Below are 19278 nucleotides of genomic sequence, written 5' to 3'. Positions count from 1 at the left end.
GGTTGTCCTTACCAGTGGGAGCCATGTCATGAACAAGATTCCTTTGATAAAACATAAGCATGAGGTTGGGAGGTGTATAGTACAGGTATAAAATTAGCAATCTGCACGGGCAGCAAGAAAAGCCAAAACAGATAGGAAATGAAATACCTCAAATGGTAACCAATCCACTGTGAATAAAAAAAGAAGCTGTCGTTTCAGGGGGGAAAAGGGGGTTGGGGGAAGCTTTTTCTCTTTTACTCCAACAAAGAGTAAGGCCCGAAACGTTCCGTTTTATTCACGGCATATCGATTACTAAATTAAGGTGTTGCATTTCCTATAGTTGTTGTTGTTGTTCGTCTTTCGGCTGCTCCCGTTAGGGGTCGGCACAGCGGATCATCCGTTATGATCCGCATACTGATTTGGCACAGGTTTTACGCCAGATGCCCTTCCTGAGGCAACCCTGGTCGCCTCTTACGACACAAGGATAAGGATTGGGTTTCGCCATGATTCTGGGCTGCCCTACACCCTCTCATAGCACGGAGCTCCCGTCCTCAAGCGATCCTCCAACCCAAGCTTCCGAGTAGCCGGATTACAGGCGCACGCCACTACGCCCGGTGTTGTATTTCCTATAATTCAGGTACATTATTTAGTTCCTTTCTCATGATTTTGCTGACAGATAAACCATCATCCCTTTAGACGAGCATGAACCACCTCATGCTCCAGGCGATGTGGTATATGACAATGATGGTGATGAAAGCCATTGTTTAAACCAGAGTTTACCTCGATGTCAATTCCTCAAGGAAAGTACAACCATAAACAACTGCCGCCAATACTCACATCAAAGTGTTCCTACTTCAGTGGTGTTTTCCTTCTATTTTTTTTTGTTAATTATAAGGTCAATAATAACCGAAATTAATTATTTTTAATTAATGAAAAAAAAACAATTAATGAAAAAATTCATTAATTGTCAATTATGATTGTTATTATTGTAATACCTGTGGAGAAAGCAATTTGGGTAGACAGGCTTGAAGTAGACTGCTCTGCAACACCTGAGCGGCAGATGGGCGGAGTCGTGGACTGCGGCCCAACAACCGACCAATTAGAACTCGCAGACCCGGGGAAAAGGAAGTGGATATCGGAGGATAGGCACCACGTACAATCTTCAGAACCAGATTCTTCATGTTACCCGCCTCAAACTGGGGGTACAATGGGGGCAGGAGGGACAGCAAAACGCTTACTGAGAGACAACTTAATCTGAACATTGTGAGGGAAATTGGTCAAAGTTAATCCAACAATTATGCATTTTTCAGCACAAAGTCCCTCCTGGTCTTTCAACAAAGTGGCCGAGTTTAGGGGACAAAAAAAAATCTTACAATCATGAAGTTCACCTTTTTTCACTGGTCAGCGTACAGTCAGGACGTGTTTGAGCTTGTTCATTAACTCGTACTAAATGACACTAAATATGCTTTCCCTGCTCCTGAACATTATGCTTTCGTTTCGTGAAGCATTTGTCAAGCTGGCAAGTCCACGATAAAGGCTTGTCACAGTCATGCAGAAAAAAAAAAGTTAAAAAAAAATAAAAGACTTTCACCAAGAACAAACTTCTCAAAACCAATGAAGTGATGAACTGATGGAGCGATGGGACCAACAGAACAAGTTCTTCCAAGCCTTTACACACCCTTGTTTAATCACAATCTTAAAAAATCTTATTGATATAAATCTAAACTGCAATACGAGGGTGAACAAACCGATATAAATTAAAATCAACTTGCAGGTACATATATGGAATAAACCTGAAATATCACGGGTTTTCACCAATTGTGGACAACCTCTTGTGGAGCGATTTAGTTATCATGGGGTTTAATTTTGACAAATTGTGCTTTTTGAGCCGAGTTGTGACAGTTACCTGGCACAGAGCCTTTTGTTGCTTCTCGAGAATCATTAGCAATGACGTTTATGCATAAAGCGATGGAGAAAACAAGTGATTATGAAGTTTCGATTTTACTCATATAGTTGTAAATCAGCAGTGCTGCTCCAGTGAAGGTGGTAATTACCCTGGACATATGAAGCGAAAAGCAGGGTTAAGCAATTGGTTCATGTCTGTCTGTCCATCCTATCAGTTTATGATCGAGGAACAGCCAATTAAAATAGAATGTTATATTTTGAACACGAATCGGAACATGAAGAGGAAGACAAGTTTGTCATTTTACCATATATTAGCTCTGAATGCGTCCCAATCACATATGCACATCTGTCTCTGTCTCTGTCTCTGTCTCTATCACTCTCTATCTCTCTATCTATCAAAATTTAAAATAATTCGAAACAGGAAACTTACTATTTTTAAGATACACATATACTCGCCTTTAAACCTCTCTAAATTGAAATTTATACTTGAAAACTGTACAACACAAATAACCTTGCTTCCAAAAAAAACATGCTCTATATCGATATATAGCACGAGAGGTTATGGCATGTGGGAGTGTGCATCTCGAGTGAAGAAAAGCTCACCAACATGGCTATGTATGATACTGATGCAATGTTAATGGGGATTTATTCACCTAATTAATTAACATGTGCCGTTAACACAATAACACAATAACCCCGTCAAATCCTCCAACATAATCACCATCAACATCACCATAGTATTATTGGATCAAGTTTATGAATCATGGATATTGAAGGTAAGTTTCATGATCTTAATAACTCAAGAAAATACACTATTTTATGTTCTTCATACAGGAACACAAGTCTGGTGTTAACTTAACGGTTAAGGTGGCTGCCTTAAGATCGTAGGCTCTTCATTTTAAGCCCATGTCGTGCTGTTACACAACAACAGGTTTGTTGACTCAGCCTGTCATCCTTCCGAGATCAGTAAAATGAGTAGCAACTTACTGGAAATGGGGCACTGCACCACCTGCACAGCTGCACTCCCAGCAGCCATAGGCTGCATACAAAAAAAAAATATTAACCAGAACGGCACTCGGTAGAGCGCATTCCTCCGCCACGCAATGCCTGATCCACGAGAACATATTGGGTTGATTAAATTTTTGAAATATCATGCTATACAGTACTATATCGTTTTTGGCCCTTATCTCTCAATGGTGCAGAATCACTTTGAAAATTAAATAATTCTCATATTCAGATCAGTCTCCAGATCTTCACCAAAAATCAAATAAATTCGTCCTCGTCACACACCCAACCTGTCCACCAAGTTTCATCCGAATCCATTCACAACTTTTTTAAGATATCCTGCACACAAACAAACAAACAAGCCGGTAGGCGGCGATGGGTCGCCGAGCATGGAAACTATAAGATATAGAGCAAAATGGATGTCATATAGCGGATAGGGAATCACCTTAAGATTATGCATATCAAATCTCATCCAGTTCCATCGACTGATAACTACTCGGTATCCATTTGAATGAAAAGTACCAAAAATGCGGTTTGAAATCGGAAATCCCCAAAGTTAGAGGGGGTGCTGTGGGTGAACAAAGATCTAAATCGAAAATCCGGCTCGATCCTTTGTGCACAATGTATTCCAGAAGATTAGTGTGAATTTTCATGACCATCCGACCATAACCCTAGGAGGAGTAGCATTTGGCGCGAAGGCACCTCCAGCTCTCGCATATTATCAATTTTTGCACCAATTGACCTTTGACCCCTGACCTAAGCGAAATCGGTCAATATGCCTGAAGCAAAGTTGTAGTACTCATTGAGTACCATGAACCTGCAAAGTTTCATTCATATCGATGCACTCACCTGGTCGCTTGGGGGCCTTCAATTTTCACCAATTTCCACGCATACCCTAATTGTAGGGGGCGCTACAGGTAAAGTATTCCATACATCACAAAAACCAGAATATATTTGATACATCATCACCTGTAGATCATTCGTGCCAAATTTCACAACCCTAAGTGGGATAATGGCTTTCGGAATTGATTTCACGTGAACGGTACCGATTTTGAAGGTTTTTCGGTTGTTGCCCAGGAACCAAAGCGTCCCTAGCAACCATCACAATTTCCAAAGCACTAGGTCATAAGATGTACCTACCACCCGAGTTTGGTCAAAATCCACCCACGTTTACCACCAATTATGCTGATGACAAACGAACAAACATCCAAACAAACAGACAGAATTACTGACAATAAGGGTCACCTATTTTGGCGACCCAACAGAGAAAGGTGAAAACATAACCTCCTTCATCTTCGATGGCAGAGGTAATAATACATTATTTTGTGTTCTTAATAACACTTACATGAAAGAAAGCACAAAAACAATGCAGAAACATGTTAATCAAGGGTAAAGTTTGGACAAATTTTAAAACTGAAGTCCTTAACCATATTTTCCCCATTTCCCCCGAAGTTTGCGGATTTGTGGTTCACAAGGGCTTTCAAGAACCTAATTCCCAAGAACGACGAGGCCGGCTTTCCTATATATACTTGAACACTGCACGGGGTATGGTGATCTATGAACAGTTGAGACATGCAGCCCGTACTGTACTGTACCCATCTCCTCGTCAACACGACGTTCGGTGCAATCTTCCGTATAATCGGTCATTTTGTTTTCAAAAATAATCAAATCCTTTGTTTTCAGTTATTATTGCACGTAATGATTTTTAACCATTTCAAGAACAAAACCGTTGCTGGTGGTGAACCGTGCACAAAAGTCAAGGAATGTTATGTCTGACTCAGAAAGTGGAAGTTTTGGATAAGCTTGGTCGAGCCGAGAGTGCGTTTATTATCTTGCCAAAACTTCGTTTTTGCAAGATCTGTTACTTGTTAAGTTTTTTTGTTTGTTTGTCTGTAATCATTGGATTTTTCACCTTTATATCACTCTGTAGAGCACAATTCCCATCAGAAACTCTTGTGGGTACACATATCATAGTATTATTACAATACCCTTCAGCACACATAAAGGTCAAGGTCAAGGTCACTTTGCGGTAAATCATGGAGGTCGCCGAAACCCTTATTTTTTGAGTAATTTTAATCGAATCATCTCCAAACTTTATGGGAATGTAGTATATGGTCTGGTGCTCAGCTGATTAGTTTTTGGTGGCGATTGGCCTTGACCTTCATGGTTAGCGCCTCAGGTCGAAATATTTTGACCCCAAGGTCAAATTTTGAAATCTTAGGTACCATATCGTGTAGTACCTCTCTCCCACCACCCCCACCTATCCACATTGTTATTATTTTGCCATTATCAACTTACCCCACTTCGACCTCCTCATAACCTGCTTTCCCAACTTCTCATTTCACCCTTCTGGCCTTCTCTCCATCTCAAATCTTATTCCTAACTTCATGAGATATGTCCCATGGAAATTGCCAATTTCAAGCGATTGTGAGTAGGCTAACTGTGTTAATAAATAATCCTAAATTAATTACCGTCTTCCTGATGTATGTATATACACAGTATATGCAAACACACACACACACACACACACACACACACACACACACACACACACACACACACACACACACACACACACACACACACACACACACACACACACACACACACAGGTTTATTTATTGTAGACATAGTCAAGGCTTGTGGCGGAGTGAGTCCAAGCTAATACCAATTAACTAGTTTAATTCACAATCTCATGAGATATCCATCATTTCACGATATGTGAAGGAGGAAGAGACTGATAAATGTATTATGTAGATTTAAACTATTAGTGTAATAATGACATGCCATCAATGTAAGCAATATCGAAAATAAATCTGAACACACCGTGTTTATGATAATAAACCATCTTTTCCAAACTTACCAATGAAATGTACAATCGGAATTTACACTTACAGCATGGCGCAACGTGCAGAGCTCGTAAAGGACACATCCCAGAGCCCACATGTCGCTGGAGAGAGGGCGATAAGAGTTTAATAATGCTTTCAGCCTCCATTGTACACTAAAACAATTATTCGAACAGAGAGAGAGGGGGAGAAAAAGAGAAAGAGAAAAAGAAAGAAAAAAAGAAGACATTTGTGGGGAAAAGGGAGGGTGAGGGGGATGAGTGAAAGAGTTTGGATTTCAATGTAGTTTAATTTCAAGTCATAAGATGACAATCCGATTGTGGGGTGCAGCACACACAGTAAGCCCAAGTTTCGGTCAGGCACAACAGGGTGTGATAGGGCACAGTAGGGGGCAGCAGAGTGCAGTAGGGAGTGAGGAGACAGAGTATAATCTCAAAAATAAACGTAATTGAACTACCTCTTGTGGTTGTAAGGTTTGTTCTCACAGATTTCTGGCGACAAGTAGTACGGCGTTCCGATACATGTACGCGCCAGCTCCGTGGTACTGCCAGGAAATAAATTGGGGGTTGAAAGTCACCATTACATTTCCTGAGCTACAAGCTCAAGTTCAGATATCAGAAGTAAGGATGCACAGAAAACATTCATTCTTTACCCACAAGCCAGCGATCGTACCTGTTTAGCACTCGAGCGATTCCAAAGTCTCCGAGCTTCACCATACCTTTGTTTAGGAAAATGTTCTGAAAACGAGAAATACAAAACAAGTAAATGGTCTCAAAACTGTCATGAGCAAGCATCAAAACAAAGCCCAAAGGAATCATCCTCCACACCAAATGTAACAACACAGAGGTGGCACGTGACATTGGTCCTGCACTTCATCACCCGGACCACCTCCATTTCCAACAGATCTTAAATCCCTCCCAAAATGCATTACCTGCAGCCCAACGGGTTGCGCCGGCATGCCAATAAAATTCAAATGCTGGACCCAGAGAAGGCAGGCACGTGACCCATGCTCATACGTGAAACCCATTGGGACAGATGGCCCAGACACTTCACATCACGTGGCCCAGCCTCCTCTGACCATCAGCAGATTGTCAATATCAAACGACCAACCATCGCCTTGGTAAGCACACCTGTGACTTGATGTCACGATGAAGAATCTTTCGCTCGTGGATGTACTTCAGTGCAAGGCAAAGCTGAGCAAGCCAGTGCACTACCTGTGGAACCATTGTACAATTAGTGAGGCAAAGGAAAGCAAAACAAGCGCTGCAGATAATAAATGTAGAGGATGCGGTACAGAAGCATATCACAATCACAGATCTGAGAACTTTTAAAGTGATAGGATTAAATCCGATATCTCAAAATGTTATGGACGGATCGGACAAAATTTGGTGGACATGTTGGGTGTGTGACAATGATGAATCGATTCGAATTTGGTGAAGATCCAAATTCGGATACGATAATATTTTTTATTTTTCAAATGATTCTTCGCCATTGAGAGACGGGACCAAAAACGATATATAGCATGATATTTCAAAAAAGTTGTGGACAAGTAATGACACAACGAGGTGGATGAGTTGATTCGATGACAAGAACATGCCGATTCAATTTTGGTTTAGGTCCGGATCCAGATCCAGCCCATCAGTGGGATACAAAATGTAAACTGTTCGGCCTGGCGGAGGTATGGACTCCACCGAGCGCTGTTCTAGTTGCACATGTAATATGTACACGGTAGCGAACAATATGGAAATTCCTCATTACCTGCTCCTCGCAAAATGGTATTCCCTTCTGAGTATTGATCCGCTGAAAAAGGTCTCCTCCTTCACAATAATCCATAACAATGCATAAACTTTCACTTTCTGTGAACACACGAAGCAAAAACGCATATCAACTACTGCCCTAGCTTTTGAACGTACAAACGTCCATTTTAAAACTGTAGAACAAGGAATAATTTCATCATGATCTCCAGTCCACCATTTGATTAAAATTTATCAAAATAAAAACAAACTCATCATGGTATCAAAGGTATGCAATTAAAAACCTTGGAAAGAGCCGTGGTAGGAGACAACATGAGGATGTCTGAGGGTTGACAGAACCCGCGCTTCACTCAGAGCTTCACAGCGTAATCGTCCACACAGCTGGAAAACAATTGAGGCATCCTCAGTACGACACTCCAATCGTGGTAATCTGAAGGCAATGCTGTTGTACTCCTCTTGGAGGTATACAGGTATGGGTGGCACCCTATTATCTCCAAAATAAATTGCACCAGCATCACCAACAGATCCCTGCCAAGTTTGGCCAGCTCACCAACCCTCCCAAGTACCTCAGTACCCCATGAACACTTCCAAGTACCTGGGTACAATGGCCCTCCAAATATACCCCAGTTGTCTCCCACCAATTATCTCAGTGATACCTACCCTCTCCCCTTCTCAGGCACTCAATCCATCTTGTAATGTATTGTTGCGGGCCGGAGGTCCGGTGGCGAGAACGACCGCGAGGTGGGGGAAGTTACGTCGTCTCCCACCAGACTCCCGGAATTGTAGGCCGTCGCTCACGGATAACTCCGTGAGGCGGCGGGTCGCTTAACCGACCGTGGACGCCAATACCTCCACCGTGTAGCGGAGGGTCTTTTGTCTAGAAACAATTTACCGAATTAACCACGCGGTGTCGTCTACCGGGGAACCACGCCCGCGGCATGTCTTGCTCGAACCGGGTCACTCTACAGACTGTGGGAGAGTTCCAACTACCGACTACCAATGATGCAGTTGGGTGCAGTCAAGCAGAACTGCCAAAGCCATGCCGGTTAGGATGAGCAGATTAACAGGAACAAAGACCCGGCTAAAACTCAGATCCGAACCATGCTGGACCAATAAAGGAAAAGATGAAAATGAACTGGGAACATTTCTACAATAATTTATTTATAATAAACGAGGAAATTTATGTGGCACAGAAACAGGTTTATTGGGGTGTTATGCAGGTGAAAGAAAGAAAATGTGGTGCGACAATTTACAGCAACTTACAAAAGAAGACACAGAGCAGACTTACGCAGGAATTATACAGGCAAGATTTACAATGACCGAAAACACGTACAGTTTCTACTTATTCGACTGGTGCCACACCCTCAGACACACACTCGGACAAAATAAACCCAGTTGAAGGCAAAGGACTTTTGCAGCCAGAGAGGGAGGTGGGCTGAGGTCGCAGTTCTTTCGAATACCTGAGTCTCGGGGAAAGGAATGCTCCGTGGTGCGGCACCTGCCAACAGTCGTGCAGTCAGGTCCACAGCCGCCCATGTGGAGTTCGGGTCCGGGGAGGAGCTCAAGTGGGCCGGGAACAGTAGTCGGGCCGTCGGGGCGAGACGTGAGCGGAGCCAAGCAGCGAGAACCCCTTCGTTTTCCAACCAACTCCGGCCTCCAAGCACAGAACAAACGACCCCCAAAGAACTCTAGACCGAGGACGGTGTCATGGTTTATAGACCTCCCTCAGCAGGGCGGGGCCTTGGTCAAAACTGAAGTCATTGTCCGCCCTGATTGGATGGGGCTCCTATAGGTCTGCCCTTTCTGGGCGGGGCCTCGGCCAGGCACCAGCAAGGCCCGTCCACTCCACGCGTGTGGACTCGTCCAGAAAGAGTTGGAGCGTTTGGAGAAGCCGAATAGGAACTGCGACAGCGAACTGTCTCAGAAAAACAAGCCTCCAGAGACAACAGGTGGACCGTGGTACGTTGTTGCCAGCGAACAGAGGCTGCAAGCGCTAGGAAGGTACCGTGGTTCCATAAGAAGGGGAAAAAATGATTTATTAACCGAACTAAAAAAACATCGCAACGCACCCCTTCGATTTCCCACTAAACACGAGGAGGGGTTCTGTCTACACATATACTTAACGGCATAACTAACTTCGGGGCACCTGTATGTTTGAATGTATACAGTTCCTCGAACCGTAACAGTATTGTGAAATAACCCCCTCACTTTGCTAAAGCGACACCATCACCAACCTTCTCTCCCGGCCACATTACACAGTACTGACCAACATGCCACAGTTAATCCATACTAACCCCTTTCACGTTGACAGTTTCATCCCCTCTTCCTGACAAGGAAATTATGTGCAGAAGGCCATTCGGCCCATCATGCCTGTGCTGCACCAACACCAGATTAAACAAGTAAAAAAAAAAGACATAAAATGTCATAGCCCTTGTTTTAGCAATTTAGTTGTACTTTTGTTAACGGGCCAGCCCATATTTATCTTCAACTAAAATGGCCGCTAGTCTACCAGTCGCCATCCTTGATCAGATCGCAAAATAAAGTGAGGGGCATGTGTATGCCATCATGTGCTTGTGCGAAGTTTGAACAAAATCGGACCATGAATGTCTGAGAAATGGTTGGGGACACATTTAAGTTCAACATAGCCACCAGTCGGCCATCTTGGATCTGATCTCGATGACGTGTGTATGCAAGCCATCATTCGTTGTCTGTGTGCAGAGTTTAAACAACATCGGTAAATACACGTCTGAGATATGGTTGAGGACATGTCCATTGGGATTTTACAACTAAAAATGGCCACCAGTCGGCCATCTTGGATCTAATCTGGAAAAACCAATGACGTGCATATGTATTCCATCATGTGTTGTCTTTGTGCCAAGTACAAATAAAATCTGGAGATATGGTTGCGGACGCACACATGCATGCACGCACACGAAAATCGGGACCAAATCCATGAGCCCTCGTTCTGGACTAAATCCAACGAGGGCAAATGAACCAGTCAAGCTAATGACCTAATATATTTGGGGGGGGGGGTTGGTGGTTGGGGTGAGAAAAATGTGGAATGTTCAAGGACATCACCAGGGTGTAAAAATATTAAAAAGTCGAATATTCTTTGTGATTAAGAAAAAAAATTCAGGGGTGGGGTGGATGAATGTGGTTTTCTGGTGAAGAGTATACAACACCAACCATACACTTGACTAGACCATCTCACATGCACACAATCATCCATCAATGCTCAAACTACCGAAAAGTCCTGTCAACATCCCCATCCCCCTCTATCTCCATAACTTCCAGGTACCTATCCAATTCCAATTTAAACTTATCTCCTGTTTCTGCTGCCAGTACCTTTCCAGGGAGACCATTCCATGCATTAACTACTCTCTCAGTGAAAGTCCCCTACCTTACTACCATCTTAACTCTCCTCTTCTTTACTCTCAAGCTACGGCCCCTGATCCTTTTGTTACGAATCTGGAAGCCTTTTGCACACAAACAGACAGCAGTCCCCGTAGCTTAGTTATTTCGATAAGTATGTGTTTATAGTTAGAATACCTCCTTCTGTCTCATGGGAATTTTGTGTGTGCGATGCGAGTTATTTTATAGTCAGGTTTATTACATCTACAACAACAACAACGGCACCGTCCACGACTCAACCCAGTCGCCATTACCCATGTGTTTTTGGCTGAAGGCGTGGGCGGAGCCTCCATCGCCTCAGATCCGACTCCACCGCGGAAAGGTGGGCGTTGCCCCGCCTCCCGTGGGCCTGTCCAATGAGGGACGGCCAGCGTATCACGCGATGGAACCGTCCAATCAGGAGGTGAGTGGGAGGAAAAAGAAACCGCTCCCACCTCAAGAGAGTGATCGTGGCGACTGCTTCGCCTCTGCAGCCTTGGCGGCGGTTGCTTCGCCTCTGCAGCCTTGGCGGCGGTTGCTTCGCCTCTGCAGCCTTGGCGGCGGTTGCTTCGCCTCTGCAGCCTTGGCGGCGGTTGCTTCGCCTCTGCAGCCTTGGCGGCGGTTGCTTCGCCTCTGCAGCCTTGGCGGCGGTTGCTTCGCCTCTGCAGCCTTGGCGGCGGTTGCTTCGCCTCTGCAGCCTTGGCGGCGGTTGCTTCGCCTCTGCAGCCTTGGCGGCGGTTGCTTCGCCTCTGCAGCCTTGGCGGCGGTTGCTTCGCCTCTGCAGCCTTGGCGGCGGTTGCTTCGCCTCTGCAGCCTTGGCGGCGGTTGCTTCGCCTCTGCAGCCTTGGCGGCGGTTGCTTCGCCTCTGCAGCCTTGGCGGCGGTTGCTTCGCCTCTGCAGCCTTGGCGGCGGTTGCTTCGCCTCTGCAGCCTTGGCGGCGGTTGCTTCGCCTCTGCAGCCTTGGCGGCGGTTGCTTCGCCTCTGCAGCCTTGGCGGCGGTTGCTTCGCCTCTGCAGCCTTGGCGGCGGTTGCTTCGCCTCTGCAGCCTTGGCGGCGGTTGCTTCGCCTCTGCAGCCTTGGCGGCGGTTGCTTCGCCTCTGCAGCCTTGGCGGCGGTTGCTTCGCCTCTGCAGCCTTGGCGGCGGTTGCTTCGCCTCTGCAGCCTTGGCGGCGGTTGCTTCGCCTCTGCAGCCTTGGCGGCGGTTGCTTCGCCTCTGCAGCCTTGGCGGCGGTTGCTTCGCCTCTGCAGCCTTGGCGGCGGTTGCTTCGCCTCTGCAGCCTTGGCGGCGGTTGCTTCGCCTCTGCAGCCTTGGCGGCGGTTGCTTCGCCTCTGCAGCCTTGGCGGCGGTTGCTTCGCCTCTGCAGCCTTGGCGGCGGTTGCTTCGCCTCTGCAGCCTTGGCGGCGGTTGCTTCGCCTCTGCAGCCTTGGCGGCGGTTGCTTCGCCTCTGCAGCCTTGGCGGCGGTTGCTTCGCCTCTGCAGCCTTGGCGGCGGTTGCTTCGCCTCTGCAGCCTTGGCGGCGGTTGCTTCGCCTCTGCAGCCTTGGCGGCGGTTGCTTCGCCTCTGCAGCCTTGGCGGCGGTTGCTTCGCCTCTGCAGCCTTGGCGGCGGTTGCTTCGCCTCTGCAGCCTTGGCGGCGGTTGCTTCGCCTCTGCAGCCTTGGCGGCGGTTGCTTCGCCTCTGCAGCCTTGGCGGCGGTTGCTTCGCCTCTGCAGCCTTGGCGGCGGTTGCTTCGCCTCTGCAGCCTTGGCGGCGGTTGCTTCGCCTCTGCAGCCTTGGCGGCGGTTGCTTCGCCTCTGCAGCCTTGGCGGCGGTTGCTTCGCCTCTGCAGCCTTGGCGGCGGTTGCTTCGCCTCTGCAGCCTTGGCGGCGGTTGCTTCGCCTCTGCAGCCTTGGCGGCGGTTGCTTCGCCTCTGCAGCCTTGGCGGCGGTTGCTTCGCCTCTGCAGCCTTGGCGGCGGTTGCTTCGCCTCTGCAGCCTTGGCGGCGGTTGCTTCGCCTCTGCAGCCTTGGCGGCGGTTGCTTCGCCTCTGCAGCCTTGGCGGCGATTGCTTCGCCTCTGCAGCCTTGGCGGCGATTGCTTCGCCTCTGCAGCCTTGGCGGCGATTGCTTCGCCTCTGCAGCCTTGGCGGCGATTGCTTCGCCTCTGCAGCCTTGGCGGCGATTGCTTCGCCTCTGCAGCCTTGGCGGCGATTGCTTCGCCTCTGCAGCCTTGGCGGCGATTGCTTCGCCTCTGCAGCCTTGGCGGCGATTGCTTCGCCTCTGCAGCCTTGGCGGCGATTGCTTCGCCTCTGCAGTCTTGGCGGCGATTGCTTCGCCTCTGCAGTCTTGGCGGCGATTGCTTCGCCTCTGCAGTCTTGGCGGCGATTGCTGAGCGTCTGCAGTCTTGGTGGCGATTGCTGAGCGTCTGCAGTCTTGGTGGCGATTGCTGAGCGTCTGCAGTCTTGGTGGCGATTGCTGAGCGTCTGCAGTCTTGGTGGCGATTGTTGAGCGTCTGCAGTCTTGGTGGCGATTGGTGAGCGTCTGCAGTCTTGGTGGCGATTGGCGAGCGTCTGCAGTCTTGGTGGCCATTGCTTAGCGTCTGCAGTCTTGGTGGCGATTGCTTAGCGTCTGCAGTTTTGGTGGCGATTGCTGAGCATCTGCGGTCGTGGTGGCTTGGTCTCGTTCATGGACCGTGGACTCGGAGGTGTGGGTTCGAGTCCCACCGTGGTGGTTTGGAGTCTGTGTGACCGCATGAGGCGGGAAGGTATCCCGGCCCGGCTCTACCGAATAAAGATCCACAGGGTCCAGTTTCGTGTGTGTGTGTGTGTGTGTGTGTGTGTGTGTGTGTGTGTGTGTGTGTGTGTGTGTGTGTGCGTGTGTGTGCACGCGTGCACGTGCATACGTGGGCCCGTCTAAGTGGAATCGTTAAGTGCCTTGTTCATTGTACATTATATTTCTTTATTCGTGATAACTCTGCTCTGTGTCAACCTTCCCCATCATTGCCTCTTGTAAAATAAACCTCCGTGTTAAATGTTCCAGTTCGTTGTTCGTGTTTTCCTTCATTGACCCAGCACAGTGTGTATTGAGAAATAGTAAGGGCGTTGGTGCCGTAAGTTGTCATTGGGACCGGCGCGGCTCTGGTAACTCCGCTCGGTTACGCCGGATCAGAGTCGTTACCTGCGACTCGGATCGGACAGAGTCGACCGAGGGTGTGGTTTCCCCGGTAGCTGGACTGTGTGGTTATTTAGGTACATTGGAGATCAAGACAATTAACCCGACGCCACGCGGTCAAAATATTGGCAGCCAAGGTCCGCTAAGGGACCCGTGACCTTTGGTGTTATCCAAAGGTCACGACCTAAATTCTGGGTGTTCGGTGGGAGACGGCTCTACTGCTCCACCTAGTGGTCGTTTATCGCCGCCAAACCCCGGCCCACAACACTATCACTGTCTACTCTGTTGAATAATTCATCTTCACTTATTTATCTCAACCATTCATCATCTTAAACATCTCCTCGTAACCGCCTCCTTTCTGGTGTACGAAGCCCCGTCCCCTTCGGCCGCTCCTCATAGCTGAACCCTCTCTACGGATGATGCGTGTCCTTTCCTAACTGCTGTATCTTTTGTCCATGAAGACCCTGATCAGGTTGTCCCTGATGACCGATCTCCCGGCCCCATGAAATGTGACACGACCATCCAGCTGTCTGTTGATCAAAGCAATTAATTGACCCTCCAGACCTGAGACAAGTCTATCTGCTTGATGACATAAAGTTGTCCATCTTGCCGCTTGCGGACCAGCAGTGCCCGACCGAAAGAGCCGGAGCCGACTGTCCGCAGCTTCTCAAAGCACTCCATGGTCGGAGACCAAATACACACAATCTGTGGAGGACACACACAAACATCCTCCAATGAAAAAGCAAAAACGTGCAGAAAAAAAATGTTTTTATCATCACCAATTATGTGAGAACCACGTGACCGTCATCATTCGGGATACAAACGTCACAGGTGAACACCGAAACGAAACCCTGCAGAGTCCTTATATCTGATGCGCACTTCATCGATGGAGAGTGTCTCGTTGCGAGTCGGATGAGCGTTACTCACAACTCTGCGTCACCACAACAGACCCCGCGGTCTCGAACGCAAAACCGTTGCTATGGATTCCGCACATGTATTACTTCCGGTTGCTGGCTTTAATCCTCTTTTCACCACCTTGATTCGGCTCGCCTTCTTCAATGTATAGTTGCTGTGTAAAAGCTTTGATCCATTTTTCATTTAACTTAATTAATGCGGAGTATGAAAAAAAAATTGACGACTGAGGAAGCAGTGCTTTTACTCCATACACCGCCGAAAGAATATTAACCGGTAGAGCTTTTAAAACGTCTCTGTATTAAAACAAAAGCCTTAAAATAAGCAAGAAAAAATAAAGCATAACATGGATTAGTAAGATAAAATTTAATATCACACTTTCGACTGAAGAAATCAAGGGCAAAGATGAACAGATAACCACCTATACCGGTCCCTTTTGATGAAACCTTTTTTTAAGGCACGTGCTGTGTTTTAAATAAATTGTAAAATACGAGATCATTGTGTCCGGAACAATATCGCCAGCTGCGATCTCTTTGTACGACGGATAAAATGTCATTTGGTCCATCATGCCTGAGCTATTACACGTACACAAGCACCTTTTCCTCTTCTTCATCTTCTCAAAATCCTCTTCTTCCTCTCAATATTAGACTCCCACTTCTTCTTCTTCCTCTCCGAATCCTATTCTTCCTCCTCAATATTAGTCTCCCACTGCTTCTTCTTTCTCTACTTATCCTATTCTTCCTCCTCAATATTCGGCTCCACTTCTTCTTCTTCTTCTTCTTCTTCTTCTTCTTCTTCTTCTTCTTCTTCTTCTCAAAATCCACTTCTTCTTCTTCACTATAGTTTATAACGGCCACAATTAGGCCAAATTAAAAGAAACACCAGTTGATCGTCCGCGCCCGCTTCCTTTTTTGAACTGACAATAATGGCCTCGGCCCGAAGCCTACCTAGTTGTCGGCCATCGACGTTGCAAGGCTCATTTCCCTCGCTTAATAAATCATGGAAGTCAATCTGTGCTAAACACCTGGACGACCATTGTACTGCACACCTGTTTCTACGTGTAGTAGAGGCAAACATGGCTCGCGACCCATTAGTTACCGACCCATGGATTAAGGTTAGAGGTGGTAACCCAAGGACACCGTGGGATTTTTAACGTCCACCGACTAATCCACTTACTAACGTCCACCTTGAACACCTAAGCGGTCTCCTTGGCTATCGGACATGATCCTGGACGGGTCACCACTCCAACACAGGATGCCAGCAAGTCGGTACTCATTTTGCCAACCCGAGATGTATGACAAGCAGAGTCAACCCCACCTGGTGTTAATTCAACGGTGAAAGGGCTTAAACTCAGGACCCTAATATCTTAAGACAGCCAGCTTAACCGTAAATCCAATTGTGAAACATCGAGATGTCTGTTCGGGATTCGAACCCAGGCTTGATAGCAATTCGGTTTGCGTATCTCTCGGCCATCCTGCCCACCATACCTACCCAGGCACTCCTTTCAGTAATAGACAATAGTATCACCCACTTTGGGTCGTGGTCGAGGCCTCGTGGTCCACGGTAATGCATTGAGAACTCAAAACTCTCTCTTCATGCGTTCATGATACAACTCATCCCCAACATGAGTTAACTGCTCGATCAGTTGGTAGTCTCAAACTGGTGAACTCAAACAGCATTACCACAACGTCAGTGCAGGTGGCACCACTTACCAACGGAACGACCCGAGAAGAAAGCACGGTGTGCTCCGAGATGCGGCGCCCCCTGCTGGGAAACCACTGCACCCTCCACCACCCCACCCCCACCCTTCGTTTTCTGTTCCTTTCCCAGGTTTTTGTTCCTCTTCTTGCTGGGTCCCAGTTTTTATCCAGCTTGTTCATGCCATGTGTCCGACCTCTCCGTTTGATATCATTCTCCCTCAATGTGTCCCTCCCTTTGTTTGCTTCCACTCTGTTATTACCTCCACCACCGAAGGTGAAGGAGGTTATGTTTTCACCCCTGTCTGTCTGTCTGTCTGTTTGTTTGTTATTTGCAAAATCGAAGATTTTCCAAGTGTATTGGTTTGTCGATTTTGTTATTCTGTCTGTCTGTCTGTTTATCACGTACAGGTCACAATTTTAAACCGATATTCACGAAACTTCACCCCATGGTAGAGTTTGTCATAAGGAAGAATCCCATAATTTTTGAGATCAAAAGGTCAACATAGGCCCAAGGTCAACAACTAAGGTGGTTTTTCTAAAATCCTCAGTTTTCATCTGATTGACTTGAAAGTTGAAGAGGATTTATATTTAATTTCAGGTCACTGAATTAAAGGAGCCAATTATTTTTGAGGTCAAATTTGTTTTATGGATCTTGCAAGTACCGTGCTCTGCATGACGTCGGCCATGGTCCAACTTAGACACTTGTCGTTTTTGGTGAATCTAGGTCAAAGGTCAAGGTCAAGGTCACCAAAAACCGAAATTCTTATTTTCACAATAACGTTCGCTAAAATGGTCATATTGTTCAAACTAAATCCAAAATGTGCATCTTCCAATTCTGCATCCAACCATATGTCTCATTGGGGTGTCACACCAACACCCTTCTTAGCGGTCGGGGGTCGAATGTCAGGGGGGTCGGGTCAAAAATTTCAAATTCTGATAAAAACGCCATTTCAAGTCCGATTGACTTCCAAGTTATGATCATGACCAAACTAAGTGCTATAACTCATTAAACAGAAGCACTATTGACTTGTAAGAAGCAAATTGATTTCCAGGTTTTTGTTTTTTCAGAGATCATGGAGATATGACAAAGGTATTCCAGCAATTCCTTGTTCAACGAGCAATTTCATTTGTTTGTCTGTCTGTCTGTCTGTCTGTTTGTGTGCAGTATATCTCAAAAAGTTGTGGACGAAATTTGGTGGACAGGTTAGGAGTGTGACAAGGACAGACTGATTAGATTTTGGTGAAGATCCGGATCCGGCTACTAGAATTTTTTTGAGCGATTCTTCACCATTGAGAGAAAGTGCAAAACCGATATAGAACATATCTCAAAAAGTTGTGGACGGATTCGGATGAAACTTGGTGGAAAAGTTGGGTGTTTGACAAGGACGGATTGATTCGATTTGGTGAAGATCTGAATCCAGATTCGAATACAGTACTTATTTAATTTTTAAAGTGATTCTTCACCATTGGAAGATTGTGCCAAAATCGATATAAAGCATCATATAGTTATCGGGCTCGATATGTTCCACTGGATCAGGCATTGCGTGGTGAAGGTATGCACTCTCCCAAGTGCCCTTCAAGTTATTCTGTTATGTTCTGCTCCATTATGTGTCCTCGCTCTTCCATGAGACTCGACTTTGGATATAAAAATAAATGCAACGGATGGCAAAACCTTCTGGATAACCCGAAAGAAAGGTTCACTTTCTTCCTCACCCAGATATCGTCCATTGTTTCATTCACCGGACCAGCAGGTTCTCTCAAAGCCATGGCTAATTTCTGAGGTCCTCGCCTGCAAACATTTGTTAAATCCTGCAAACTGATTGGACACTTGGTTATAAAACCAATTCGCAGGGGACCTGGTCCTTTGAAAGATTGGCTGGAGACCTGGTCTCTTCACATACTGACAGGTGGCTTGGTCTGTTGACATACTGGCTGTTGGTCTGGACCTTTTACATACTGACTGGTGGCCTGATCCTTTGACAGACTGCCTGTGGACCTTGTCCTTTGACAGACTGGCTGGTGGCCTGGTCTTTTTACATACCGGCTGTGGGCTTGGTACTTTGACAGACTGGCTGGTGACATGGTCCTTTTACATACCGGCTGTGGGTCTGGTACTTTGACAGCCTGGCTGTGGGCCTGTGATCCTTTGACCGACTAGTTGGGTGTTTGGTTGTTGAATGTGCTGACTGGGTGCCAGTTTGTTTGAATGACTGCCTGGTAGTCTGGCTGGGTGAATGTTTGGCTGGTTGGATGCCTGGGAACCGTATGTTTGGCAGCAAACGGAAATGTGTGGGAGGCAAAAGCCAGATGTACCTCACCCACTTCTCGCCCAGCTCCCGGTGGATGGCTCTGAGCGAGGCCTTGGCGGAGGTTAGGGAGGGGTGCGGGGATAATGCAGGGAACGGATGGGGAATGGAGAAGGGAGAATATTGGGACAGGGAAAGGGGGTAGGATGTGGGACAGGAGGGGGTGGGGGGACATGCTTTCAATAACTAAGACAGTGTTAGATTTACCAGCGGAGTAAAAGAATGGCCAATGGATGGTGAAAGGGGAGAAAGGTAAAAGATGGAGGACATGGGATGGTGCATGATTGAGCATGATAAAACTGAGGGATGTTGGGAGTAGGGGGATTAATTTAG

At 46.8% G+C, this 19278-nt stretch overlaps 1 protein-coding gene across 1 annotated transcript in view; it reads right to left on the bottom strand.

Moving 5' to 3' along the window:
• The window catches only part of LOC147010384 (serine/threonine-protein kinase Nek1-like), a 30667-nt gene extending 15742 nt beyond the window's left edge, over positions 1 to 14925 (bottom strand). Inside the window, exons 1-9 of the mRNA XM_085860346.1 lie at positions 14907 to 14925; positions 14592 to 14732; positions 7774 to 7870; positions 7494 to 7591; positions 6866 to 6949; positions 6408 to 6472; positions 6193 to 6279; positions 5785 to 5839; positions 975 to 1175 (exon numbers count right to left, since the gene is read on the bottom strand). Of these exons, the coding sequence (XP_085716472.1) occupies positions 975 to 1175; positions 5785 to 5839; positions 6193 to 6279; positions 6408 to 6472; positions 6866 to 6949; positions 7494 to 7591; positions 7774 to 7870; positions 14592 to 14708 (804 nt within the window). The 5' untranslated portion in view covers positions 14709 to 14732; positions 14907 to 14925. The remainder of the gene's footprint in view (positions 1 to 974; positions 1176 to 5784; positions 5840 to 6192; positions 6280 to 6407; positions 6473 to 6865; positions 6950 to 7493; positions 7592 to 7773; positions 7871 to 14591; positions 14733 to 14906) is intronic.
• Positions 14926 to 19278: the final 4353 nt, after the last annotated feature.

The sequence above is a fragment of the Eptatretus burgeri genome, chromosome 16, assembly GCF_056783735.1.
Source record: "Eptatretus burgeri isolate ZD-2024b chromosome 16, Ebu_testis_v1, whole genome shotgun sequence".
Lineage (NCBI taxonomy): Eukaryota > Metazoa > Chordata > Myxini > Myxiniformes > Myxinidae > Eptatretus > Eptatretus burgeri.
This window is presented reverse-complemented; position numbering and strand designations above follow the sequence as displayed.